This window comes from Abrus precatorius, unplaced genomic scaffold (assembly GCF_003935025.1).
Source record: "Abrus precatorius isolate BTA unplaced genomic scaffold, Abrus_2018 Scaffold4, whole genome shotgun sequence".
In the NCBI taxonomy this organism is placed as follows: Eukaryota; Viridiplantae; Streptophyta; class Magnoliopsida; order Fabales; family Fabaceae; genus Abrus; species Abrus precatorius.
In genome coordinates this window covers 19,673,684-19,701,111 of record NW_020874384.1, presented here as the reverse complement: position 1 = coordinate 19,701,111, position 27,428 = coordinate 19,673,684, and the positions used below count along the sequence as shown (strand labels likewise).

The window sequence follows — 27,428 nt, the reverse complement described above, 5'->3', positions numbered from 1 at the left end:
AAACATTAAAATAAAGTGGACAAGAACACGTAACAGTGGAACTGTGGAAGTGTCAGCGTTAGCGAGATAGTCATAGAAAATTGTAGCCACTGCTGACTCAGTGACAGAAAGACATATCAGGTTTCTCGTGAGTTGCCACTCTCTCTTGCCTCCTCAATACAACTCATTCATTCAATTTCTACGCATTCTCTATTTCTACCATTCCAGGTCCCACCTTAGTTTTTCTTCAACCAACACTCCAAATTTAAAACTGGGTGCTCTGAAAAATCTCATCTTTTTGGGACCCCTTTCACTTCAATCTTCCCGGGTTTGATTTCTCGACGTACGGTGCAAATTGTCTCTCAAAAGTTTGGGACTTTATGAAAGTGATTAAGCTCTTCACTCATTTGCTTTGAGCAGAAAGACACTGAATCAAAAAGGGTTTTATTCTTTCTTGTTGTCAATTCAGCAATGGATTCAACTTGTGCAACTCTGAGTGGCAATCTAGTAAAAGTTGGAGGAAACAGAAGAAGTGGATTCTGGGGTGAGAGTGCAAGGGGAAGTCTAAACCCAAGACTTTTGAGTATGCAATCATGCAAGACTTCACAAACCAAGATTAAAAACATCAAGTCCAAGTCTGCATGCGCTGTTCTCACATCAGACATCAACGAAGAGTCCATGGTAATTAAATTACCAACTGCAACACATATAAAAGAACAAAATTCACCTTGTATTGATGTGTTTGATTTTAAGCATTCAGTTTCAATGCTTAACTGCAAGTGCTCCTTTCACTTTCAGGCATTTCAGGAGGCACCCACTTTGGAGACTCCTCAAGCAGACCCAAAAAGTGTAGCTTCCATCATATTGGGTGGAGGTGCAGGAACTCGTCTCTTTCCTCTTACTAGCAGAAGAGCCAAGCCTGCGGTACGTATCATTTTCCTTTGGAGTTTGAGTGTGGGTTACTACTGATTGCAAATCCTTCGTGCAATTGAATGAAATAAAATGAAATTCTCAGGTTCCAATAGGAGGGTGTTATAGACTCATAGATATCCCAATGAGCAATTGCATCAACAGTGGCATCAGAAAAATATTCATTTTGACGCAGTTCAACTCTTTCTCCCTCAACCGCCACCTCTCTCGCACATACAGCTTTGGAAATGGCATGACTTTTGGAGATGGTTTTGTGGAGGTGAGTTTATCTTGTGAAGTTTTTTTGTTTTTGCTAACAAGTTTAAAGAAAATTATCTAGAATTGAATTATAATTTACATGTAATGTGATCAGGTCTTGGCTGCTACTCAAACACCTGGAGAGGCAGGGAAGAAATGGTTCCAAGGGACAGCTGATGCTGTGAGGCAATTTATATGGGTTTTTGAGGTAAAAACTTATGATGATGTTTATTTGCTGAATATACTGGTTTGATATGGAGTGGTGAATGTGGGTGGATCTGCATTGTTATTCAGGATGCCAAGAATAAGAATGTTGAGCATATATTGATACTTTCCGGGGACCATCTTTACAGGATGGACTACATGGACTTTGTGCAGGTACAAATGATGTAATTTCTTATCTATCATTACAACTAGAACCCTTTTTAGTTATAATGAAACCGATGATGATTTTGGTGGGGACTGTCATGCAGAGACATATCGACACAAATGCGGATATCACTGTTTCATGTGTACCAATGGATGACAGGTATATGTACATAAAAATTCTGCCTGATTTGGTTTGGTTGATTTTCTTGCAATGAAAGCATATCTCCTTGTTTGCAAGCGGCAAAACTTTCACAAACAATTGTATGGGTTTTTTTGGTTCTTGTCATATATTGCATTGTGTGTATTTGGAGTTTGATCATGTTAACTGTCTTGTAGCCGTGCGTCAGATTATGGGCTGATGAAAATCGATAAAACAGGACGGATTATACAGTTTGCAGAAAAACCTAAGGGGTCAGATCTGAAGGCAATGGTATATTAGTTCCATTTTACTTGAATAATTGGCAGTTTAATCTAGTTGTTGTCTCTACCTAATGCATTGTCAATAACTGCAGCATGTTGACACTACTATCCTAGGATTATCTCCTGAAGAAGCAAAGAAACATCCTTATATTGCATCCATGGGTGTCTATGTGTTCAGAACTGAAACCCTTCTGCAACTATTAAGATGGAACTATTCTTCATGCAATGACTTTGGATCTGAAATTATTCCATCTGCAGTGAATGAGCACAGTGTTCAGGTGAGAGTGAATATTCTTGTCTTTTTTGAAAAATAAAATAAAATCTTTGAATGCTAATAAAAATTAATTATCTTTTGGTTTAAAAGTAACTGACTACATGTTTCTCTTTCTATTTGCATTCTCAGGCATATTTGTTCAATGACTACTGGGAAGATATTGGAACTATAAAGTCTTTCTTTGATGCAAATCTGGCCCTAACAGAACAGGTTTATTTAACTATCTGATAATTTCTTTTACTTTTGGTTCATATTTCTAACAGTCAGTCTCGGTAACTATTTTGGTATTCAGCCAATTTGGATGGTTTTGCATGGTGAGTTCAACTACAAACTAGTGGATAGGTAAACATAAAACAAATAAAAATAGACTATAAACAATTAGATGCCTCAATTGTTTAGTCTATATGTATAACAAACAAAACTTCGTTTATAAATTTCAAGGCTTTTCTGTCACAGTTTCTCAAAAGGAAATTTTCTCACCTGGAAGTGGAGGTTACAATGGGAAAACAAGTAGACTTTTAGTCTATTGAATTTTTGCTGATTATAAATGGACATGATAATAGTATTGAAAAAAAAGTGATTTTACTATGGTGTAAGTTTTCATTAATAAGGGAAAATGTAGTAAATCTACTGATCAACATATGTTATTACTTGCAGCCTCCAAAATTTGAATTCTATGATCCAAAGACACCTTTCTTCACTTCGCCAAGATTCCTACCACCTACTAAAGTAGAAAAATGCAAGGTATGACAGCCAACTTTTACTAAGTTTCTTAATGGAATTGGAATTTGTGCTAAACCGGAGTGCTTAATTGGTTTCTGTTGTTGATGTCACTTTATGAATGATGGGTTGGTTTCATAGATTGTGGATGCAATTATTTCTCACGGTTGCTTCTTGAGGGAGTGTAGTGTACATCATTCTATTGTTGGAGTACGCTCACGTTTAGAATCAGGAGTGGAGTTTCAGGTAAACATTTTGAACCTTTCTGTAACCACTTTTTAGGTTTTGGGGGGACGGGGAATTACACGATGGCCCTTGAAAAGTTGTGTTCTACATGACTGATGACAATATTCTGTGCGGAAGGGGAAAAACTGAATTTTCCACACATTTTATCCATGTCTTCAAACAAAATTTTCTCAAGAGTTGGGTGTATCAACATATCACTTCTCTCAGTTATCAGTCTGCCCATTTCTTTTACCAATTTGTAGGAATTAATTAATTTGTACTGTTTCTCAAAAGCTAGTAGAGTGTATAGGACAGAACAGATCAGGGTGCTTGCTGAACTCAACAAATTTATATTAATATTAACCCTTGATTGCCTCCCTGAAACATGCCACCGGCATGTTATTCCACCTCCTTGAGTTGATGCCTTTCCATCTTCTATTTCGGAGCAACTTTGATAAATGTTTTATGCCTTTATTATGACTTCACTATCCAGGATACCATGATGATGGGTGCTGATTACTATCAAACTGAAACTGAAATTGCATCTTTACTGGCAGAAGGAAAGGTTCCAATTGGTGTTGGGGAGAATACCAAAATCAGGTGTGATCATGTCTCAAATAATTATCACAATTCATACCAAATTCCCTCAAATCTAGATTCTCCAAGTACCAATATCCGGCCAAACCATGCTTGCCAAATTAGATGTCATAACAAGAAAATTAAATGTCACCCTCCATTTCTGATTCCTGCTAATTTCATAATCTTGACATCTTTTTGAAGGAATTGTATAATCGACAAGAATGCCAAGATAGGAAGAAATGTGATCATAGCAAATGCCGATGTAAGAGCTGTTTAAAAATTTTGCTTTGAGAAATTTCCGCACATGATTTTGGGGCATTTTATCATCTAGACTTCTCTGCTGTGCTGATTTAAATATATTCATTTATCAGGGTGTTCAAGAAGCAGACAGATCCAAGGAAGGATTCTACATTAGATCAGGTATCACAGTTATCCTGAAGAATGCAATCGTAAGAGATGGAACAGTTATATGAAGCACTTCAAATTATGGGCCTCTTTAGAGCTTAGACACAAATATAATTCCCTCGCCGACATACACGTACATGAAATCCTTGCTTGTATATTACAATTTACTTTCCATATATCTCAATAAATAATAGTTAATGGCTTAATTCTACCAGCTCTCATACGCTGATGAGAATTGAGAAACATATAAATATATAAAAAGATTATACATTCGTAGGACACTTCACTTGTAAACTGTAATGGAAATAGGCCATTCAGCCCTCTAGGATTATTTGGACCCTTCATTCTGAAGATCAATCCACACGTAAATGAGGTTTAAAGTTGCTAACTCTATATATATTATGCTAGTTAAAAACTTATACTCGGTTTCCGCTGTTAGCACCAACATGCCATTGTGAGCCTTTAATTTCCTTTGCTTTATTCCACTTCTCAATGTTTCTAAGTCTGGCATACATCTTACGAATTCGGTTTAGTTTTTGAGACTCTTGAGCAATCAAAGTAGCTGTTGAGGGGCTCTCACCTAACACAACCTCGTAACCATCTCTAAAAGAGTCCATTCCTTCAGCTAAAAGTTGCCAAAATAAGCCTCCAACAGCAGCACCCCCACTACTTGCAGATGAATATATTGCTGAATATACTGTGTTGAATAACCGGTCTCTTTGTGTTGGGTTAGAACCGAAATTCTTTGTAGAAATCCCAAACTCAGCAAATAGAAGTGGCTTGTGAAGGGTGTTCTGCGCATCTTGGATGTGCTCATTTAGCCACCTCCCTAAGAATGACATTTGGTCTTCATAGCCTGAACTTGATAGCCTGCATTATCATCAAAATTAAAACTTCCCAGCAAAAAATAAGAAGGGTTATTCCTAGTATATAAATAACATATTTTGAATTTGATTGAGTCAACTTCTATTTTTTCACAAAAATCATTATTTTGAATTAGTTTTATACTTTTTAAAATGCTCCCTACTCTTTTAGGTGATTTAAATCCAATCATTCCAATTTTATATGGAATTAGGAATTGAAATAAAACCAACCATTGATCCGGGTATGAGTGTACTGTTGCAAAATCAATGCCAGGAATTTGATTGTTTGCAATGAAATCTGTTCCTACATGGAAGCTAGGGTTGGATTCTGACTTTGACTGCCCGTAGAAACCCTCCAAACCAGCTTCCAGCAAGTGGTTTCCATCTATGGATTTCAAGTAAGATGCCATCTCAGTAATCCAAGCCTGTCAAAAGGGAAACAATAACATGAATTTATCTCATCCAATGCTTAAAAAATAAAATTATCACCGTTTGGAAGTCTAGTCTGTCGTCACGAGTCACAAAATTGGGTTAACTTGTTTGAATTTTTAAAATTCTTCAAGTAGATAATGTATAAATAAATTTACACCTTTTCAAGTAATGCATATGTATAAAAACTATTAATGTAGGGTTTACAAAATTGAGTCTAATTTCGTGTTTAAACTTATTTATTTAGATAAATAAGTGAATTTGATCAAGCATTTAATATATTAAGTTCAAATAATTAAACTAATTCAATTCCATATTGTTTGGACATTGTCAACGACTCAAACTAATAATGAATTGGTGATACGAAAAATATAAACTGAACTGTAATTAATGCAGCAAAATGACACCCTGTTTCTATGCAATTGATGACTAACTAATAATGAATGGAGTAGGAAAACAACACTCTTTTTCTATGCAATTAATGTACGAGAACTGCAGCAAATAGTAACGGCTATAAAACGGAATTACGCTTTCTTTACTCCGTTATCTGCAGACCTAACTGACAAAAGGATGTATAAATTTGGACCAAATGGCCGAACACTTGATTGAAATGGAGCAGATAAAATTAAGAAATTTAATCTGATTCCCATTGTAATTAAAAACCCATAGACAATAATGAATAAAAAAAACCCCATAGATAATAAAAAAAGGTAGAGTGAAAATGAAAAAAAAATTATATGTAGTACTACATGTTTAGAAAGTAAAAACAGGTCCCATTTAAAAGTTTATTTATGTAATTCATTTACCTATAACCTACTCCCTATATTTTTTACTTGACCAAGCATAAATGGCAAGAGAAAATTATCTCAACTTTAAGATATAATGGAAATTTGCTTTAAATTGCGTGCATAAACACATAAATTACAGAATTGAGCAATCGAATAATGGTTTACCTGAACCGTTCTTCCTGATTGATCAGAAGGGCACCTAATCTCATTCATAAGTTCCCAAGCCATTATAGTTGGGTCGTCTTTGTAAGTAACTCCAGTGAGGCTATTACGTCTTGTAAGTACAGCCTAAAACAACACATAAAATCAATGTTACATAAGACTATTTATTTATTTCTATTTTTCTTTTTTAAATAATTTAATACGCAATATATCAAAGACAAATACAGGAATAAATGTGGTTCAGGAACAGGATAGGTAGGTACATTACTGTCAGAGATGGAACTCCAAAATATTAATTTATTTCCAAAACCTAAGGACAGTTTTTTTTATTAATTATAAACTGTTATTTTATTTTATTCTATTTTTTATTTTTAAATATTTGTATACAAAAGTAAACTAATTTATTTTTATTATTTTCTATACTAGTCTTTGAAGATAAGAAACATAATAAAAATAACGTGATCGTTTTATAATAAAAAATAAAAATAGAAATATTTTCTGAAATCAAATAATTTGTAAATAGATCAACAACAGCCCTGATTTTTTACATACATCTCATTTTTTACACTCATTTTATGCTCATTTTTTTCTCTATTTTTAATTAATTACATCAGTGGTTAATCTTTCGTTTTCACTTTCTTCTCTTCCCATATTTCTCTTCTAATAAGGGTGTGTAATATAATTTTAGAATTAGTAATCCAATATTTCATCTCCAACACATTCATCTTATCAACTTGAAATTGTGGTTCAACCACAGGAATCTGTGAGCGAGATTAGAACCAGAATATTTGGGAAAGTTATATGTCGTTCAACCAGATGAAAATGTCTCTCACTAATTTTTCTTCCCTTTGCTTCTCCGCTGATTCATTTATTGATCACTCTTGTACATTATTACTAACACTTTCAAGGGCACATAAGAAACTTCATATTTCATAATCTTCTTTTTGGTTCCCTTTCAGAAGAAATATTATCATCAAAACTATAACATTCTATCTGGATCCTCACAAGGTGACTCGCAAAACCCATCCCATCTTGTTGAAGCATACGTTTTTCTTGTTCCCACAACAAGGATAACATTAATCAAAATAGGAAAAACAAAGTCAAGTGTGTTTTGTTTACCTTAATGTGGTTTTTGTAGTATCCCTTGACCACAGGATTTGTGAAAAAATCATCTTCAGAGTTTATGGACTGGCCCTGACTCCTTGCCCATTCCACATATTGTTTCTTTCCACCCAAGTTCTCATAGTTATTCACCAAACTCAACACCAACTTGATCCCATATCTTCTGGCTTCAGCTATTGCGAAGTCCAACCCCTTTCGTTTTTAATCCAAGAAAACAATGTAAACATACGGAAAATAGCGCATACTAATACCAATACAAGAATACAACTATGGGAAGTAATAATAATAGAATGAAGTGTTGCTATAAAAAATTAAGATTGAAAAAACAGGAGATGAAGATTGAAGGGTAACCTGGAACATTTGCTCATTGTAGGATCCAGGAGCGTATTGTAGCGGTTTATATCCACCATCACTGAAAGCCCAAGTCCTGGCTATGTTAAGTCCATGCTTTGTAGCCTCTTGAAAAGCTGATGAGACCTTGGTTCTCTGAGATGGATCAGAGGCAACGTACATTAGCCAATAGGCATTAAAGCCATTAGCATAGTAGGGACTCCCATTCAGCATAAGCTGCACTCCTCTTGTTCTCACAAACCCACCATCTGCTTCTACGTGGAGTAGGTTACCCTGCTCCACTGTCAGATACACAACTAAGAGAAACAAAAAGAACCAATGCTTCATCATTCTGCACTCTATCTAAGCACTTCTTTTTTCTCTGCCTGCTCTTCAATCTTAGTGCAGTGTAGAATTTTGGCTTTTAAAATGCGTTGAAGCAAATAAAGATTCTGTCCTTGTTTGCAGGGAAAGTGTATCTGTGCTTATAGCAAACATATTTAAAAATAAAAAAGGATTTTGTCAAAAGAGCTATTAAAAATTATGGTAAGTGTATACTTAAAAATATTTCAATAAAATATTTTCTCTGTTAATTCTTAATTAGTGATGTTAAAATACTAGTTAGCATTTATAAAAAAAATAGTTAATATAATTGTGTGGGTATAATATAATATTTATGAACGGTGATGGAAAAGCACACTTGGGGCGTGATAGCGTGGTGGGTGAAGAGGATAGATGGAACAAGACTACAACAGTGGAAGCAGAAGAACCACAACCTCACGAGTCACTGTCACTATGGATACGTACATGTGGGCCATAATTTGTGTGCCCCATTATTGGGGTCAGATCAGATGAGCCATAAGCATTAAGCAGAGCCGCGGAAAAAGGACAAAAGGTCTGGTTAAAAATTAAAATTATTTGCCATGTCCATATTAAGTTTTTTTTATCTCCTGTGTTGATGAGTATTTACTATTTATTAAATATTGTTTTAATATATCGTATTATTCACTCTTATCTATTTAAAAAATATTTTTATGCTTGTAAAAGAGTAAGAAATTATTTTTTACTAAACAAACTCTCAACTTTGAATTTTATGAATAAAATAAATAACGTTTAAACAACTCTGTCTTCTTAAATAATTTGCGCAATTTTTTACTTCAACCTGGATTCTTTTAAATTTAATTCAATTAAAAAATTAAAAACAAAAACAAAAACATTTGTACCTTTTAGTCGACTATAACTAGCAATGACTCCAAACCCTAAAGAAAAAAAAAGTCGCGTTTGTGGAATTGAAAGGCGTCAATTGCGGCGAAAATTTGAGTAAGTTGTCACCTCATTAGGGACTGGGACGCCATCAGTGTGTGCTAATCTTAGTATTTCTTTCCTTTTCGAAAATAAAAACATATGTTTACACATTGTCACCACAAGATTTAGTAGTATTTGTTTACTTTGCTTTATAAGTTTTGATTACGACATATTCATTCCCTAAAAGAATTATTAATGGCGAAATTGCAGGCAATCTTGTCTTAAGTGAACCCAATTCTCCATTGACCCAAATGCAAAGAAAGGAAATATTCCAAGCTTCAATGTAAGACCATGCAACGCAAAGAATAAACTATCCACCCAAATAAAGGATTGGATTTGGAAGCAACCTTTATCTCCTTAAACGAGTATGGGATTATTTGGGTAAGATATCATAACATTCATCTTCATAATCGTGTTAAAAATTTATTTTCACTTGTCTTTATGCCCACTACATAAGAATTTTGATCATCATATCCGTGTTATGTACCTAAATCTTTATATTGATTTCAATTACTTGCTACTTTTATTTTATATTTTGTTAACAGTTTTTAACAAGTTAATAATATATAAATATCATTATAAATTAAAAAATTATTTAAAAATATATAAGAAGATACAATATTATCGATAAAATGTATATTGCAATTTATATGTAATTTTGATTCCTATATATAGCAATTTACATGTACTCGTTCAGTGAACATGATAGTTGGGAGTGTAATAACTCGGTTCTATGAATCTGGTATGCAACGTCTCGTGTCATGTTTCCATTTGGGGTCCGTCGACTCCACAAGCTTCTCTTCTTCTTAATTATTCCATATTACTTTTTTAAATAAAAAATAAAAACAAGGCACCGACGTGTAAATGAGTTGGAAATTTTACAATTATAAAAATATCTCCTTTAATTTTATTTTATTTTCATTTGTTAATTATTTATACAAAATTTAATTAAGGTGTTATTTTTTTCATTTTTTGGTGAGTAGACATTAATCTTTTCTGATATTTAAATTTTTAAAATAATGTATAAATAAAATAATATTTTATATTAATTTTTCAAAATAGAATGTAAAATAAATATTTTTAAATCTTACCATCCTTCTTTAAACTTATTGTGAGCTAAGCACATGTCAATTTTTAGTCAAGATATTTGTGGGTTAGCTTATATCTTTTATAAAAAATGTTTCATACACTCATCTAGTTGTTAATGAGGCGTGTAAGTTATTTTTTTCTTTTTGGCCGAAAGTGACAATAAGATGAGATTTAAACTTTAAATTATGACCTCACGTGAAATTATGCAAAAAGCCAAAAACTCTTTAACTAACTGGTTGATTTATTGTGGTTGTGGTTTTGACAATCAAAAACAAAAATAAACGATACTTGGACACAGTTGAGTGGCCATACTTTCGGCGGAATCACGAATTTTTATTTTGAAACTATAGGAAATTAATATGTTGTTCTGTTAGGTTAATTTTATAAAATTATCCGCTAATTTAAAATAGATAGATTAATATATGAGATGATTATAAATTATTTAAAGTTATGTTTCGGAGGAGAGGGAAGAGAAAGGACTAGGCAGGAGGAGGAGAGTTTACACTAAAACCTACTATTTTACGATTATAATTCAAATTCTTTTAAGTTAATTTTTTAAGTAAAATTTAAAAAAATTATAAAAATAAAAATATTATTTTTTAAATTTTTAATATAAAATTATATTTTTTATAAAAAATAAAAATAAAATATAATAATATTATTTATATACTTAAACTTTATCACTTTCTCCTCTCAATGTTAAACATTTAAATAAATAAAAAATTTAATTTTTTTAAAAATATTTCTCCTCCCTCTCTCTTTAACCTCTAAAATAAAAATTGTTTTGTCAATTAATATTTTAAAAAAATTTATTAAGAAGTTTAAAAATAATTATGAAAGAAATACTAGATTAAATTAGTAAATATTATCGAATATGTAAATTAATTAATAAAAGTTATTTCAATTTAACTTGTTATTTTATTATTTATGTGATGTAAACTAAATTTAGAAGAGCAGCAAGTTTCAAAGAGGGGATGTAATGGCCCACGACAGGGGCTAACCCTCTCTGATTTCATTTTTAACATTTTTTGGGTCCATTGAACATCGGCATACCTGGATTTTGTGATTCGGCTTGACTAGTCCAAGCCCAAGTCCAAAACGACGATACTATTTTTTGCTGCTCCCTCCATCACGTTTAGTGAGTTTTTTTTTTTAAGTAATATAACTATCTTTAATTAACATAATAGTATATATTAAAATTTGAAGTTAAAACTAAGAATTAAATTGAAATAACTATTATTAATTGATTTATATAGATTATAAGTTGAGTTAATTAACATGCTCAATAATGTATCTAGTAATTAGTGTCGTGAATTTTTTTTATAAAAAAATTATTTTTTCATTCTGAACTACAATTTTTAAAATATTTTTTTATGCCCTTGTTATTTCTTTCTTTTTATTATTTTTATTATTTATAATAAAAAAACAAGCATGTATGCTTGATTTGCTCGTGTACTTATCGTGTTATAATTCTTTATTTAACAACTCGATCATAAGTGTTATAAATCATTTTTCTGGAATTGTATTATGATTCTACTCTTCTGTAAGAGTAGCAAAGAAAGTGAAAACAAGAGAGAATCAAATGCCACTTGAATTTTATGAAAAAATTATTTAAATAAAAGTTAATTTTAACTTATTCTAGCGCGTATTTAGACCAATTATAGTTTTTTTTAACAATTTATCCTTATTATAATTAGTTATATTAAATAAATATTATGTTCGAATGTATTGAATAATGGGTAATTTTAAGCATGTTTATTTTATTTGTACTGATTAAAAGAAACGCTTTTAATAATAAAACTTTTTTAAAAAATGACGTAATAATTGTAATGAAACAAATTTTATAAAATGTATGGATAGAAATTGCCAAAGCAATGCAAATATATGTTTGGATGAATGTTGATAAGCGTTAATGATACATTCTTTATCATTAAACAAAATCCTCGTAAGTTTTATTAAATATGACATGAAACCTAGAAAAATTGCACACATAAATTAAAATTTTGTGTTAATAATATTTTCTTAATAACTGTTTATAAATTAAAATTTTTATGGTCATAATTTTATAAAATCAACCATGATTTAGAATATACTTAAAATAAAAATTTATATTTATAGAGTTTTTAAAAAACTAAATATATAATAGATCCCAAAATAAAATTGTGAACTGACAGTAATATTGTTTTTAATTTCAGCCTAACGTGTTTTCAAAGGCAAAAATAATTTTAATTTTAAAGAACGAATGTACTCTCTTTTGGTCAAAAACCATCAAAGATTCGCAGTAAACATAAATTTGAGCCGACCCTAATGTAATGTGCAATAGCTCATGTTATATATTACACGATTAATAAAATAAAAACTAATTTTTAAAAAAGTATAACTAATCAACTTTTTTTAAAACTTGTAATGCAATTTAACGTTATTTATAGTAAAAAATTTAATTATAATTTCTTAATTAATGTTCTTACCTTTAGTTACTAGTTTTATATAAATGAGAAAATAGAAGTGCACTGAAAGAGAAAGAGAAAGAGAAACAGAGGTGAGTAAAATAGGTAGTGTTGTTGGTGGCGGTAGTGAGCAGTGAAGTGAGGAAATGGCTATGATTTCGTGTCAATGTTACCGTTCCGTTGGATCAGACAAACCCTACCTCTTCGGCGGCCAGAATCTCCGCCGTCGCGCTCCTCTCCTTCCCATTTCCGTTTCATTCCGTCGCAAAATATCGTGCATCGCCTCTTCCGCCGTTGCTCGTAAACCTACTATTCTCTTCCTTTTCTGTTAACACTCGTGTCAACTTCCGGACCATAATTTCATTTTCAAATTGCATCGAATTAGGGTTTAAGAAATGTTATCCATCTGCTGTACGTTGAATGATGTTTATGCGCTAATAATGTAGTGCAAGATATTTAGTTCAAGAGCATTATTGATTTTAATTGTAGATGCATTTCATTTTTAGGAGCATATCGGCATTTTCACGCCTTTTCTGTAATATCAGTTTGAAGAAATAACCATGAGACTGAAGTTATTGTGTTCTGACTTCGATTCTTTTGTTCTGCTGGTTCCTACAGAGAAAGTTGGGCAGAAAGATTTTCTTCACTTGGATGATTTTGATAAGGACACTATTTTGAAGATGTTGGAACGAGCCATTGCGGTCAAGGCATTGCTGAAGTCAGGGGACAGGACATTTCGCCCTTTTGAAGGGAAGACTATGGCGATGATTTTTACAAAGCCGTCCATGAGGACACGGGTTTCGTTCGAGACAGGCTTTTCATTGTTAGGTGGCCATGCTATATATTTAGGACCTGATGATATCCAAATGGGAAAGCGAGAGGAGACTCGGGATGTTGCTCGTGTTCTGTCTCGCTATAATGACATCATCATGGCACGCGTTTTTGCTCATCAGGTATGCTGGTGAATTGAGGAGTTAGTTACTTGTGTTCCATTTGGTTTTTGCGCTGCAATTACCCGTGTTTGTGGTTAAGTTTACTTTTTCTATGTTTGCTTGTTAAATTTTCATTTGAACCTGCATAGGGTGGCACGATGGAAGTGATCTGTATCTCGTAGTGATATTGTGTGTGTTCTGATTTTAATAACAACATAGATGAAGTCGATAGGTTTAATTCTAATGAAGTATGCTAGTCTTAATCAGGCATGGAAGAAAAAGTAAGGAGAAACTATACCTTGTACTTAGATGCTGTTAGATGCACAATTTATAGAGCATTCTATGCTGAATTTTGAACAGAGTAAATAAAATCCAGTGGTTTTAAGACGTCATTAGTCCTCAAGGTCCTTTTGGATTTGTTATGCATTCATAAAATTGCAAAGGACGCATGCATAAAGCACCGTAGATGTTGCTTATAGAAAAGAATTTCTTGTTAGATGTTGCTACCATTCATAACCTGAAAGAGCAAATAAATAAGTGAATGTGCAGCTATGATTCTTATTTGGCACTTACTGAAGAGTGATATCTGCCTTAATTATTTATGACCTGCATTATTGGTTGTGTATAATACTGGATTGCATACAATGCTAGCATGGGACCTTGAGATTACTTGGGAGTATCAAACAGGAATATTGTGATTATTAGCGGTTTTTCACCTGAGAACCAATTTTCGTGTCTCACAATAATTGATGATTTGCAATTTGGTCTGTGGTTGGCATTTCATTTGGTTGAGAGGAAGTTTTATATGCTCCAGAGATGTGATTATTGTTCTGTCAACAAATGAGTACTTTTGCTTCACCTTTTATTTTTCTTTTTCAATTGCAGGACATACTTGATCTTGCAAAATATGCAACTGTGCCAGTCATCAATGGATTGACAGACTACAACCATCCGTGCCAGATAATGGCTGATGCCCTTACTATGATTGAACACATTGGTCGGTTTGAAGGTACCAAGGTCAGGTTATGTTGCTTGTGTAATTCTTGGTGGCACTGGCAAGGGATTCGCTGTCTGACCGTATTCTGAAATGCACATGTCAGGTTGTATATGTTGGAGATGGAAATAATATTGTTCACTCATGGTTGTTGATGGCATCCATAATTCCATTTCACTTCGTTTGTGCGTGTCCAAATGGATTTGAACCTGATGGAAAAACAGTTGAGAAAGCAAGGAAGGCTGGAATCAGCAAGATTGAAATAACTAATGATCCCAAAGAAGCTGTTAAAGGAGCTGATGTCGTGTATTCAGATGTCTGGGCCAGCATGGGGCAAAAAGAAGAGGCTGCATACCGCCGCCAAGTGTTTAAAGGATTTCAGGTACTTTACCTAATATACCAGTCACAATATAATGTATTTACGTTAAAAGATAACATACATGTTTGTAGGCTATGACATTGTTTTATGCAAGACACCTAGGATTTAGCTCAAATGATACTTTGTTGAAAGGACTTAGTTGTAATATGACCAACTATTTTATATGGTAGGCCTTAAAGGAACAACACTAGAAAAAAGTATGAATAACAAAATGATAATGTTAAAGTAGATGAGTGGACACATGAGATGAGGCATGATATAAAATGATAGTATAAGATAAAATATTGGATTAACACCTACAGTAGAAAAAATGACTAAAAATTGTCTAAGGTGGTTCGGTCATATGCAGAGAAAACCTTTTTGAAGTCTTGGTAAGAAAAATGGATTACATAATTCTTAGTCCAGTAAAGAGGAGTCAAAGGAGACTTAAAAAAAACTTTAAACAAAGTTATTAAAAGATATTTTTGATTAACAAGATTTTTAAAAATTTAATTTTTAATCGAGTTCGATAGTGTCGTATGATTCATGTAGCTGACCTCACCTAGTGAGATAAGACTTAGTTATTGTTATTGTTATTGGTGGAATATTTACTAGTTAATGCAGAAATCATATGTTCAGTTGAAAATAAAATGTTATTTGGCATAGCAATTATGTTGTGCTGGAATGGTGGCTGAAATGATTTGACTTCTGTATGCACTTACAAGCAAAATAGTAAGTAACTTGCCAATGAGCCTGACAACCTGTAGCTCAATTGGCACTGGCTGAAATCATTAAGACGTGGGTGTTCATATCAGAAGTTTGTTACTCTACCAGGCCACCTTCCCCACCTCCAGAACCTAGAGCGTGCACCTCCAAATGTGAGAAAGAAAAAGGAAGTAGCTTGTTTCAAATTGATGATTATATAATTAAAATATTTAATTAGCAGTTCAGAAACTACATGGGGATGGACTCGGTATTTAGAATGAGCTGGTGGAGCTTTATTTCACAGATAGTTCCCAGTATAACCCAAGGTTACCAACAAGTTGTTCAATGTGTAGTTGTAACCCTATTGATAGGGTTGAGTGGATCAATCAAGGCTGTGAAAAACTGGAGATGTCACCCCCATCCCCTCCGACTCTCTTTTTCTGCTTCATCAGTTTTGTTGCACTGGTTCATGAATTCTGAATCTGTTACATGCTTAAATTGTTTTATTACTGTTTATATGAAACCAAATTTTGTTTTGTAGGTGGACCAAGATCTTATGCATATGGCTGGTTCAAAGGCTTTTTTCATGCATTGCTTACCAGCAGAGAGAGGGGTGGAGGTGACTGATGAAGTTGTTGAAGCTCCATATTCTATAGTCTTCCCACAAGCTGAAAATCGAATGCATGCACAGAATGCTATAATGCTCCATGTACTTGGCAAGTAGATGGTTGGATGATCGTCTGAGGTTGAGCGATATTAGTGTAGACTCGCAATAGCTGGTTAGGCCGTCAGCCAGTGTACACTTGCAGCAGTTAGTTGCTTTTTGGCTTTCAGCAGTATGTTCGATTGATTGAGTTGGAATTTTGAGTTGCGTCTGTAGTATTACTAGCCATAGAAGAACAGCAGAATCGTATAAAATGCTGGTATCAAATTTCCTTTTCCTCCTTTACACTATCGCTGCGTCTCTCGTTTTGATTTGGGCTTTGGCTTCTCTAAGTGAGAGGGTGAATTAGAATAAAGTGTAATTATAACTGGTGATTAAAAAATTCAAGGATGAAATTGGTATAAAATATAGCCATGTGTATAGCAAAATATGAAGTAACTTCATCTGTTGATTTGCTAATCAGCAATTATAATTTTATTTATCTATTAAAGTGTAGCACTTCAATATTAAAGGAACCAAATCCTTGATTCGAGGCCTAAGACTCGCTTCAGGAATTAATTATCAAATTTTTATGGAAGAAATAAAAGTATGCACTAGAAGAATTTGACGGAAAATTTATATGTTAGACATCAGGTTTTTCAGTTATTCTAGATATTTGAGAAATATGTTAATATAATATTCATTTTGTTTCAAGTACATCATATTTGGATTTTCATATTATTCCGACCTCGAAGAGGAAATGAAAAGAAATTTTCCTTTCTATTTTATGACATTTAAAATTTTATAACAAAGGTTATTTTATTTTAAGATTGGCAATGGCATGCTATATTAGTGTCAATCACTTGAGCCGTTTTTCATAATTTATTTATTATTTATCAGGCTACCATCACTCTTGCACAAAAACGACTAGGTAAACCTCGTAGACAAGTATTATAACGGATGAAAAAAAATTGAAGCCAACAGCCTCATCTTTGATACATATGCAGGAGGTCATCAGCTCAATCGACAGTTTAAATATGTTGTCAAGTAACCATGACTTAGGTGTGTGTTGTTATGTTAATATTAAACTGGAAGGGACAATTCATAATTGCCTCAAGCTCAAGTACATCAGAAACTCAAACGCACTCGAGTTTTCATGAAAAATATCTAGCTGTCATTTGAATTTGATGGTAAGAGATGAATAATAAAAACAAAAGGCAAATGGAAAAAGAAGAAAAAACAAGAGAAAAAATTGAGTAAAAAAGATAGAAGGCGGCACGAAGGAAGGGAGCAACAGTTGCCCCTATTCATTTGATACACCGATGGGCACGGGAAGATCCTTTATCTGCATCTGCTTGTACATCCATTGCCAATTCTCCAATGTCACCTCACCACCTAGAGACCGGATAACAGAACCACCACTACATGAGCCTACTTTGCAGCATTCTTCTAGTGACAAACCCTTGACCACTCCATACAGAAATCCACTTGCGAAGAGGTCCCCTGCTCCTGTTGCATCAGTTGCATTAGCTTCCCCAATGGCTGGTACACGTATTATCTGAAATGTAAAGATGTTAGTTTATGTAGGTTTTGGTGACTTTATTTTTTCAGAACCTGTACTAGAATGCAAGTTGACAAAAAGACCATGCACTAAGGTAGTTAAAACTACTGAACTCTTCCCTAACGATTTTGGAATGATGTGTATAAACTGAATATGTCATGTTACAGTAAACAATTCCTGCAAAAAACACTAGTCCCATGCTCCTACTGTTGGTGAATCTTTGCTGATAGGTGTGATGTCACATCCAGAAAGGTTCAACCAATATAGAGAGAGAATGCAGAATGGGAATGGCTCTTGCTACCTTTTTTAACTCTCACCCTCTTCTGGAAACTTCAATATATTTATGTTGGTTGGATGGGCAGAATGAAATTTGGAGCTTATCATAATACAGGCATAGAACAAATAGATCAGCAAGAAAGCTTCATCAACCTGAAAAACTCGTTGTGCAGGCAAATGCTTCACAACAAATTTGTACAAGGTGGAATAAACGGCACCGTGTCTTTAGTTAATTATGGTGTCTTGTGGTTAATAACAATGGTTGATAACAAAAAGTTCACACAGAGCCAGCTAATCCCCTTCCTCTCTTTCAAAAAAATATAAAACACAAAATTGGTGAAGGAACCCCATTGAATAAATCATAGAATGACTGGAACACACCTCATTCCCATGTTTAGCAATGCACCCATTAGCGCCCAATGTTACAACAGCCCATTGGCAGTATTTTGCAAGAAATTCTACAGCAGCAACCGAATTAGCATTCTGTTCGCCCCTAAAATCCATGGTAAATTAAATTGACATCACTTATTTAATAGAAAAATGCAGAAATACACACTAAATGCAAATAAAACAGTCAATGACTAGGAAACTGAAGATCAATTCTATTTTCAACAAAATACATCTTGATATAATGCTGGGTCAAATCCAAATGATAGTCACCTTAAAAGTTCAGCTGCCTCATCCTCATTGGCAAAGCAAAGGTCTATGTTCCCAGATTCCAATAGCTTCATAAGTGGTAGTTTAAAGTTCCTGACCATCTAGCCAAAATAAAGAGATCATGAGTGAGAAATACAATACTTTTTGTATAAATTATGCAAAGAACTTTTTAGAAATGAAACTTCCGCATTTGTATTTATATTGGTAGGCATCCTGTGCACTTACGCACAATCTGTGTTAGCAGAATTCACTTTTATTAAAACAATCCTCGTCAAAATGAAATGTCAAAAATGAAAGCTCTAATTACAAACTGCCCAAGCTCAAGTGGGAAGACACCTATTAAAATAACTGTTGAATTTAACTTTCATCAAACCTTTGTGTGTGTGTGCATGTATGCATGTGAATATGTGTATAAAAAGAACTTTTGGGGAGGGGGAATTCTGAGTAGTGGCATAAATTACAATACCTCAAAACTGGCCAAATCCAAGGAAACAAGAAGGCCTTCCTGTTTGGCTAAAAGAATGGCTGCTTGAATAACTTCCAAGTTGAAAATTGCATATCTCAACACTAACCACTGAAATGAAAATATATCAGCAACTAAGTTTGCAGAAAACCTTTGGGTGATATATTATTAATAGTGATAGTAGACCTAGTTGGATGGGACAGAAGAGCAAGCTTTTAGGGTGTTAGCAGAGACTGGATATAAGACCTTTATTTATTATGGTGGAAAATAAATGAAAAAACTGCCATCCCTATAATCTAATAAATTGAATCCCCGTCATCACATGATAATTAGAAAAATATAATAACAAGGAATAAAAAATATCACAACATATAAAAACAGGATAACAAACACAAAAAATGTCCGCAGCACAATATTTGAACCGATCAAGAACTCAACCTTGGAGCCCTTGAAATCCTCTCTCATCAATTCATCTGCCTGCCAAAAAAAAAAAAAGGCTATATCAGACAACCAAACTTCAGAAAAGATATCCTAACCTAACCACCAAGAGTCCACAAACGGGGTTTGAGATCACATAATCACGCACCTGAACTTTGACGGCATTTGAGAGACAGGGTCGCATTGTGCGGTTACCCGAGGCATCAACCAAGCAAACACACTGGTAGACAGAAAAGCTATCAACACAATTAACTCGTCATATGATATGATAACTATCTACAATTCAGGGTTATTGAGAGAAATTGAGGTGAAGGATTAGCATTTAGCAAACCTGTGCAGTGTGTCCTTTCTTCTTACGGAGTCTAGAGAGGTTGACACCATTGAAGGTCATGTTGTTGACAAAAAGCTGGCCTTGCTCGTCATCCCCATAGGCTCCAATAATTCCACTGGAGATTCCAAAACCACTACTGAGTCCACGAATTGTGTTGGCAACGCTGCCACCAGCGAGAGTCTTCATAGAAGAACGAGCATCGGGGGATTTAGACTTAACCTCCCTTAGTATGTCTTTAAGTTCATCAATACCAACCTACAGAGGGATAAGGGTAGGGTTAGGGAGAGGGAATTGAGAATTGAGAATTGAGCTCAGCACCGTATTAATTGATGTTATGTGATTAGCGTTATTAGAAGAGAATTAGAAAGCAAAGCATAAATGGATTAGAATAGAGAGAGAACGGACGGGAATGGAGCCACCGCGTTCGGCGGGAGGAATGTGATGAAATAAGGACCAATCAACGGTGGCGACGCTGTCAACGAGGGCGGAGGGTTGGAGACCGAGGATGAAGGGAGCGTCGCAGTTGTCGTTTTCGTTGGGAGAAAAGCGTTCGGCTCCCATCGCTCACTGCTCACTCACTGTACTCACTCTCTCAGTGGATCTAAATGCGCTACGAGATTTGCGGAATCCACATGAGCTTCTGCTCTGCTGTAAAGCCCCTAAACCCTTCAGTGTCTTTTCTTCTTAGCTACCCTCCATACAAATCGGAACAGAAGCACTTTATGGGATAATATATTAAATGCTTTTCTTAACACTACTCGTTTTGGAGTTTTTAAATAATTTTATTATATTTAAATATAATCAATATTTTTAAAATACAATTTTATTATTATTAGTTAATTTAATTTAATTTCAAGAACTAAAATTATTATTTTTATTACATAAAGTTAATTAAAAATTATGAATTATTATTTAAAAATATTGATTATTATAGTAATTAATTTTAAAATTCATACGAATCATATGCTTGAATTGATTAATAATTTACAAATTTTATATTAAAATTAAATTTGTATTGCAGTTAAATTAAAGTATTTAAAATTTATTGCTTGTTTGGATAAATTTATTTTTTTAAAAAATAATTTTATTAAAAATATTATCTTTCAAACATGCATTTAATTTTCAAAATTATAGAGACTTTTTGAATGTTGAAGGTTCTGATTGAACTTTGAAACAATGGCACCACAGCTGGACACGGGGAAGTTTTTAGAGACGCTTCCGTCTACTGGTCCCGAGTTTCTCCCACTCGGTACTTATGGCAGAATTATTGGTGTTTTTGAGTATCCAGGATTCCTTTGTGTTCGTTTAAAATAATTTTAAGCAATGATTATTTATTTTTAAAACTTTTTTAAAAAAATATTAAAAATAAATTACTATTTTTTAGAAGAGAAGTGAGATAAGTTGTGTCAACTTTCACCTGCCAGATAGAATCGGCAATATGAATTTTTTCAGATTGATTTTACTTTAATGGATTGGATAATTTTCTTTTAATCCAACTTGAGCTCATAAAATGGTGTTCAAACTTGATAAAGATTAATTTTTCTTTTTTAATTTTTATCGAACTTAGCTTGTATTGAATTTGATTAAATTAAGGTTAAAAAAACTCACATTTAATTTAGGCTATTCCATAAAACAATCATTATCCCAATCATATTTTTCAAATTAGCTAGAAAATAAATAAAAGAGCAGGTTGTAAAAAACAAACGACCGAGGAGTTACAAAATGAAGATGCATGTATCCATACCAAAGACAAAAACACAGGCGTCGATGTTCTCATATTAAGAATAATTTCAACGAGAATTAATGCAACAAGTTGAGACAAATAATGTCTTGAACATAAAGATCAAGGGGAAAAAATGTGGCATCACTAGAATTGGAAACATCAAACGCTAAAGATCAGAATACATGATCCTACAGGGCACTCGCCTTTCCCGAACTAGAGAACAGTTTGAAATATCATGGAACAATTGCTTCCTGGATCTAAAGGAGGCACCATTCTAGCCTAGAAAATGTCTGGTATTATTGGGAATGAAAATAATCCCTTTTCCATGAATTTGCCAAAAAAAAAACAAGAATATCCCTTGATGTCACTTCAAGAGTGGGACAGAAGACTGCTTTTAAATACTTCATTTTTTAAGAGCTTTTTCTGCTTTATCAGGTAAGACGTTATCAGGAAGAATCAGCTCAGGTGGGATCTCACGAACAACACCCAGCATAGAGTCATACTCCTCATCTTTACGTGCAAACTTCTTTCGCAGGACCTTCTCAAACTCAATTTCATCAAAGGACTTCGAATTTTCAGCTGCATGGACCTGCGCCAAGTTAGTGTAATTGGTGGCTGATTGGGAGATGAAAGTTATCTCTTCATTAGTGAGCTTTCTCAGGAACTTTGCCGGATTGCCTGCCCAAACCTGCAAAACATACAAAATTTCAGATACATGCTTTTTCTACCAAAAGGAAAAATATAAATAGTTGAATCTTATGATAAAATCTATGGTGGGTATATAAACTCATGCAGTTCAAGATGCGATGTAACAATCATGACATTAGTATAAGTAACACTTAAGTGGTCTAGGATTCTGGATTGATGCGTAGCTGAGACAGGTGAGAGTTTAGAACCAAAGTTATACCTTGACAGAACAAAGGATTCACAGACTCTGTCAATCGAGTCAATTAAAAGAACACAGGCTCAGAAGATAAAAAATGTATTAAATAGGCTAGTACAAGAACTTTGTCCAAGTGATAAAGTATTTTGCAAAATATTTACAGATCTGATTAGGAATTATTTCATATTTTATTAAGATATTCACAGTTGATTAAGAGTCATTGTTTGCAGATCTGATGAGGATTTTGGTAGTGTTCACTCAAATTATAAACCACGTAATTCTATTTAGTTATAACATCAACTATCCATCTTCTATACTAAGGTTTTTGTTTTCATAAGCAACAAGTTGTGGTTTGATCTATACCAAGGTTCTTGCTTTATTAAGCAATGGGTCATGGTGGCATTTACGCCAAGATTCATTCTTTCATTGAACATGTCACTATTTTACCTATTCCTCATACCAATGTTCTTAATTTGATAAGCAAAAGGATCATGATTTAATCAATTCCAAGGTTCTTATCAAGCAATGGACTGTGGTTATTTTTTATCTTGAGTGAGCATATCAAATTGGTTTGTGGGTACTGGGGTCTAATACATATAATATTAACCAACTTTAATGCCACAATAATTATCCTCAAATTTTGTAAAAAACTATACAAAACCACTAACAATATTTCATGAAAAACTAACAGATAAATCAAATAAAAGCATAAGCATAATTGACCCCCTCCTTATCCAAGACTAGCAGTACAGTATGTGAACTCAATAATGGAATCATTCCCAAAAACAGTTTAGAGTAACATGAACACGATCCTAATCCTCATTGATTCAATGGGTAGCCAGACAGCAAGCACCCACAAACATACCTCGCCACTAGGAATCCTTGTATTCTGTCTCACAAGGGCTCCAGCAGCAACCATGGCATTTTTCTCAACAACTACACCATCAAGTAGTATTGCACCCATACCAACAAAAGCCTCATCTTCAACAGTACAACCATGTAAAACAGCACTATGTCCTGCTCAATGAAAAATTTAACATAAATTCCCACTAAAGGTAGAACACAGCACCATTCTTGGATATGGCAAAAACATTACTTACCTACAGTAACATTATCCCCAATAATAGTAGGCAACACCTTTCCACTTAAATTTGTCTTTGCAACATGCACCAGGGAGTTATCCTGTATGTTAGTTCCACTTCCAACTCTGATGCTATTAACATCACCTATTCAATAAGTGAAGTTAAAACAGCAATTACCCAGTATATCTTCATCAACAACACAGAAACGACAAAAAATTCACATTCAATTTACATTAAAATATAAAAGAAACAGAACTTCCCGTGAAAACAGTGTTTTGAAATAAAAGAAAGCCACTGTGTTCGAGTTGAATAGCTTTGTTGTCATTGTTTTACCAGTATAACCCAGGTAGAAATAAAGCATCACAAATTATTCCATAAATAAATTTCACTAGCTACAGAAGCATCAAATCATTCAAATGTTGTCACACCGAATTGATCAACTGAGATACCTTACCTCTCAAAACACATCCGTACCAAATCGATGATCCTCTTCCAACTTCAACATCGCCAATGATGGAGGCACTTGGTGCGACAAATACACCCGTATCAACAACAGGAGCCTTTTCAAATATGTTCATCAGAGTTCGATGCCTAGACACTAAACACAAGAAGATTACTCAATATATTTCATGGCATAATGACAAAGCAGTAAGTAACACATTAATCCCTGTTATTGACGCAAGTTAAACGCTAAAGTACTCATATTCATATTTCATACCACTAAAAGTGAGAGCAAGGAAATGAATCAAAACAATAAGAAGTCCAAGCAAGAAAACCAAGAAACAATGCATACATTGCCAGTAGCATATCATTTAACACTATCTTTCAAAACAATCTCTACAGAGAAGGAATTATTTGCATACTGTCTGATCGAATCTAAGCACTGTGGTAGGTGACTGAGCAATTCAGATTGGAAAAGAATAATATAACTCTCGAATCATGAAGATTCATCGTAAATAGTAATGTTGCTATTGTACGAATCAAGGAATCGCAATGATTTCAAAATTTAACGAAGGAATTAACAGAAGAAGAAAAAAAAAGAGAAAGGGAAAGAGACTAACGCTGTTCTTGGAAGTAGTAGCCTCCCTGAAGGCGAGAACCGAGACGATCAATGGCCTGTCCAGTCTGTCTAATCCAAAACCCAACGCTGTATATGGCTCTCCCCAGGGTTCCCATTTCCTCAACCTCGATCAACTCCTTACACTGACGGTAGAATAGAATATCCCCGTTTCATCGTGAGGGCAATTTGGGGTTTCCAATGCTCAAACAAAATGGGCCCGGCCCAAAATTAACTCTGGGCTGGCCTGCTTCTGGCTTGTGGGAATGTGGGGTTTGAATCTGACAAAGTTTATCTGAAAAAATATGCTTTCTTGGAAAAAAGAAAAAACTCTTTAAAATAATCAGTTGATGATTCTTTTTCTTCATTGCTAGCAGAAGCTTTGGCCCATTTCTTAAGATACTTTTTCTTTATATTTGCATCGGCAGAAGTTATAATATTTAACCTGCGGTTTCAAGTTCAAATTTTATAATTATGATTGAGATAAAAAAAATAAAATCGAATTGCATAGAGAAAAATCTTTCCCACTAAAAGTAGACTTGTTCTATATAGACAATATATACTTCAAGAATCAGTCTTGGCCGGAAATGCCACTCATAATAAGGAAAATGTAGAATATGTCAAAAGCTGCAAAAAATTCCACTGAGGGAGGTGGTGAGGACAATTCAGTACTTAGAAAGCAGTGTTTCTTTTATGCAACTTGGAAATTTCTTGCCAGCGTTGCTCTTGATTGATTTGATTAAAAGGTTTTAATTACTTTATTTTTGGGAATTATTTAGGGATTTTTCAATTTTCTGTTAAAAAATTTAGCGATATCCCTCTTTAATTCTTGATAGAGGTATACAGGAAAGTAGAGTGGCGTTTCAGTCTGGTTTGGATGAAGAAATCGAAGTATAATTAGTTTTGTCTCTAGTTATTTAGGTGACGCACTGTGGCTTTTATTTCAATTATTACTATTACTACTCTTATTAATAATAATAAACGAGGACTCACATTATATATAGAGCTAAATTTTAGCCTTAGTTGACTCTCTCTTGCCTTATTAAAATGACTTATAGGAACCTTCTAACGGTATTGAGAAGGGAGTTCCACCTTTTAAGATTGTAGAATACACACGTGTATAAATCTCAGTAGTTAAAGTGTTTGGATTACATTTCTACCTTTGCAAGCATAAAACAAAGTGGTAGAAAGAGGAATATATTGTTTTTCCCTCGCACTACCCTTGCGGTAAAATGCTATCTCCTATTGCGTTGTCAGAAACTAATTATATCTAAATTTTGTTTCCTTTGTCAGAGTGAAAATTGTCAAATTTACAAGCAAGCAATAGTAAGAAGCAGGCCAGCTCACAATGATGCAATATCGAATACGTAAGAAGCACTCTTTCCCGCTGTATTTGGGAGAGTTAATTAGTTAGATGTGTTTAAGCTAGTGGATATTACTTTATCACAATGATGAGAAATATTATAGTGTCTATACAACCACGAGCGTATGCGCACACAGTACTTCAGACTATTTCTACGTACATGAAACTTGATGATCATAAAAATATTGCAGCATAATTTGGAAGTTGGAAAGTTATCATCAATAAGAAGGGGTGGGGGATTGTATAGTATTGTTAGAGCTCAGCATTGGATGATTACTATCAGTGCCAATTGTACCGAGCCACGACAGATTCTGACTTATTACACCGCCAGCCAGATCAATGGCTATAATAATAACAACCATCCAACAACCGCGAAACCAAATAACAAGTTTAGTTGTTAAAACTTGACTCTACTTTATATAATAATCAAATTGAGTAGCAGTTTCTATTATTCTTTTATTCTATATTTTGATAGCATTTGTTTTTAAACATGGCCAGCTAATCTCCTGAAGCCAAAAACATCGTATTCCACGCCTGCCTCTTTCTCACTTTGTCCCTTACAAGCAAAAAGTCTTGTGCAAACCTTACTAGAAGTGCATGATATTGCTCTACTATTCCCAACAAATGAATGAAAGGACTCTTATTCCAATATTCTTCTTCTGGGCTTTCCTTACAATAATCACACCTACACTCATTCTCTTGTCAGAGAATTCAAAGGCTGACCTCGATTCAAATGGTAAGGATCTTTATTTTAAGTAACCACGATTCCTCAAAAATGATACAAATTAAGTTCTTCGTTTGCTTCTTTGCCAGCTAGTTACTTCTTTAGGATTTGTAGTTTTGTTGTTCTCATTCTTTTCAATATTTGCATCCAAATTTACAGGAAATATAACTGAGGGAATGAAGGTCAGAAGAATGATCAGGTACACACAGAATTATATCATAAGAACAGAACCACCACCAGCCAAGTTTGAGGAGGAACTGGCCTCAGCACCTGCCCCAGAACCATTACAAACTCCATCATCTGGAACTAGTGCTAGAGTTACTGCAACGGGGTCACACTCATATCATAATCACACACTTGGAACAAATACAACTCATGATGGGCTCGCTCTCTCCTCTCCCAAAATACACGTCCAAGTCAATCAAACAAGTATCAGACAAACAAGTGTTTGGTGACAGACATGCTGCTTTTACTGGCTTTGGATCTCAGGCTGTTAATGAAAGAACAATTTATGTTGGTGAGAAACGGAATTAATTTATTATTTTGTAAATATGTCATCTACAAA

General features: G+C 33.9%; 6 protein-coding genes across 6 annotated transcripts; 3 read left to right on the top strand and 3 right to left on the bottom strand.

Moving 5' to 3' along the window:
• Positions 1-43: 43 nt before the first annotated feature.
• Positions 44-4,526, top strand: LOC113864347 (glucose-1-phosphate adenylyltransferase large subunit 1-like). Its single transcript, XM_027497954.1, has 14 exons — positions 44-660; positions 778-903; positions 995-1,168; positions 1,262-1,354; positions 1,441-1,524; positions 1,620-1,675; positions 1,852-1,945; positions 2,028-2,213; positions 2,339-2,419; positions 2,867-2,953; positions 3,071-3,175; positions 3,648-3,754; positions 3,935-3,995; positions 4,105-4,526. Exons 1-14 carry the CDS (start codon positions 451-453, stop codon positions 4,204-4,206), a joined length of 1,566 nt encoding a protein of 521 aa, XP_027353755.1. The 5' UTR covers positions 44-450; the 3' UTR covers positions 4,207-4,526.
• Positions 4,276-8,344, bottom strand: LOC113864348 (mannan endo-1,4-beta-mannosidase 7-like). Its single transcript, XM_027497955.1, has 5 exons — positions 7,854-8,344; positions 7,500-7,694; positions 6,384-6,506; positions 5,233-5,426; positions 4,276-5,008 (listed from the first exon to the last, which is right to left on the bottom strand). The coding sequence occupies exons 1-5, from the start codon at positions 8,181-8,183 to the stop codon at positions 4,555-4,557; spliced, it is 1,296 nt and encodes a 431-aa protein (XP_027353756.1). The 5' UTR covers positions 8,184-8,344; the 3' UTR covers positions 4,276-4,554.
• A 4,400-nt stretch (positions 8,345-12,744) lies between these two features.
• Positions 12,745-16,804, top strand: LOC113865344 (ornithine carbamoyltransferase, chloroplastic). The gene is made up of 5 exons (XM_027499822.1): positions 12,745-12,973; positions 13,292-13,626; positions 14,491-14,622; positions 14,706-14,981; positions 16,204-16,804. Exons 1-5 carry the CDS (start codon positions 12,820-12,822, stop codon positions 16,384-16,386), a joined length of 1,080 nt encoding a protein of 359 aa, XP_027355623.1. The 5' UTR covers positions 12,745-12,819; the 3' UTR covers positions 16,387-16,804.
• Positions 16,805-17,325: 521 nt separating this feature from the next.
• LOC113864492 (uncharacterized sugar kinase slr0537-like) lies at positions 17,326-20,761 on the bottom strand. The gene is made up of 8 exons (XM_027498261.1): positions 20,437-20,761; positions 20,032-20,286; positions 19,849-19,920; positions 19,701-19,739; positions 19,266-19,373; positions 18,803-18,900; positions 18,524-18,635; positions 17,326-17,863 (listed from the first exon to the last, which is right to left on the bottom strand). The coding sequence occupies exons 1-8, from the start codon at positions 20,590-20,592 to the stop codon at positions 17,609-17,611; spliced, it is 1,095 nt and encodes a 364-aa protein (XP_027354062.1). The 5' UTR covers positions 20,593-20,761; the 3' UTR covers positions 17,326-17,608.
• Positions 20,762-21,750: 989 nt separating this feature from the next.
• LOC113864494 (gamma carbonic anhydrase 1, mitochondrial-like) lies at positions 21,751-24,939 on the bottom strand. Its single transcript, XM_027498263.1, has 5 exons — positions 24,781-24,939; positions 24,174-24,317; positions 23,738-23,863; positions 23,503-23,654; positions 21,751-22,442 (listed from the first exon to the last, which is right to left on the bottom strand). The coding sequence occupies exons 1-5, from the start codon at positions 24,893-24,895 to the stop codon at positions 22,158-22,160; spliced, it is 822 nt and encodes a 273-aa protein (XP_027354064.1). The 5' UTR covers positions 24,896-24,939; the 3' UTR covers positions 21,751-22,157.
• A 1,824-nt stretch (positions 24,940-26,763) lies between these two features.
• On the top strand, positions 26,764-27,318 carry LOC113866292. The gene is made up of 2 exons (XM_027501173.1): positions 26,764-26,875; positions 27,023-27,318. Exons 1-2 carry the CDS (start codon positions 26,764-26,766, stop codon positions 27,316-27,318), a joined length of 408 nt encoding a protein of 135 aa, XP_027356974.1.
• The last annotated feature ends 110 nt before the right edge of the window (positions 27,319-27,428 follow it).

What these genes read in the sequence shown, in the direction of transcription:
- LOC113865344 (XM_027499822.1), top strand. Translation starts at nt 12,820, where the DNA reads ATGGCTATGATTTCGTGTCAATGTTACCGTTCCGTTGGATCAGACAAA. An exon ending in CGCCTCTTCCGCCGTTGCTC is followed by an intron (nt 12,974 to 13,291) that starts GTAAACCTACTA and finishes TGGTTCCTACAG; the next exon opens with AGAAAGTTGGGCAGAAAGAT. An exon ending in CACGCGTTTTTGCTCATCAG is followed by an intron (nt 13,627 to 14,490) that starts GTATGCTGGTGA and finishes TTTCAATTGCAG; the next exon opens with GACATACTTGATCTTGCAAA.
- LOC113866292 (XM_027501173.1), top strand. Translation starts at nt 26,764, where the DNA reads ATGAATGAAAGGACTCTTATTCCAATATTCTTCTTCTGGGCTTTCCTT. An exon ending in GGCTGACCTCGATTCAAATG is followed by an intron (nt 26,876 to 27,022) that starts GTAAGGATCTTT and finishes CCAAATTTACAG; the next exon opens with GAAATATAACTGAGGGAATG.
- LOC113864494 (XM_027498263.1), bottom strand. Translation starts at nt 24,895, where the DNA reads ATGGGAACCCTGGGGAGAGCCATATACAGCGTTGGGTTTTGGATTAGA. An exon ending in CTACTACTTCCAAGAACAGC is followed by an intron (nt 24,318 to 24,780) that starts GTTAGTCTCTTT and finishes TCTTGTGTTTAG; the next exon opens with TGTCTAGGCATCGAACTCTG. An exon ending in CAAGGATTCCTAGTGGCGAG is followed by an intron (nt 22,443 to 23,502) that starts GTATGTTTGTGG and finishes TATGTTTTGCAG; the next exon opens with GTTTGGGCAGGCAATCCGGC.
- LOC113864347 (XM_027497954.1), top strand. Translation starts at nt 451, where the DNA reads ATGGATTCAACTTGTGCAACTCTGAGTGGCAATCTAGTAAAAGTTGGA. An exon ending in ACATCAACGAAGAGTCCATG is followed by an intron (nt 661 to 777) that starts GTAATTAAATTA and finishes TTTCACTTTCAG; the next exon opens with GCATTTCAGGAGGCACCCAC. An exon ending in TGAATGAGCACAGTGTTCAG is followed by an intron (nt 2,214 to 2,338) that starts GTGAGAGTGAAT and finishes TTGCATTCTCAG; the next exon opens with GCATATTTGTTCAATGACTA.
- LOC113864348 (XM_027497955.1), bottom strand. Translation starts at nt 8,183, where the DNA reads ATGATGAAGCATTGGTTCTTTTTGTTTCTCTTAGTTGTGTATCTGACA. An exon ending in ACAATGAGCAAATGTTCCAG is followed by an intron (nt 7,695 to 7,853) that starts GTTACCCTTCAA and finishes TAAAAACGAAAG; the next exon opens with GGGTTGGACTTCGCAATAGC. An exon ending in AATCAGGAAGAACGGTTCAG is followed by an intron (nt 5,427 to 6,383) that starts GTAAACCATTAT and finishes CCCTTTTGACAG; the next exon opens with GCTTGGATTACTGAGATGGC.
- LOC113864492 (XM_027498261.1), bottom strand. Translation starts at nt 20,592, where the DNA reads ATGGGAGCCGAACGCTTTTCTCCCAACGAAAACGACAACTGCGACGCT. An exon ending in AACGCGGTGGCTCCATTCCC is followed by an intron (nt 20,287 to 20,436) that starts GTCCGTTCTCTC and finishes ATCCCTCTGTAG; the next exon opens with GTTGGTATTGATGAACTTAA. An exon ending in TGGATTTGGCCAGTTTTGAG is followed by an intron (nt 18,901 to 19,265) that starts GTATTGTAATTT and finishes TATTTTGGCTAG; the next exon opens with ATGGTCAGGAACTTTAAACT.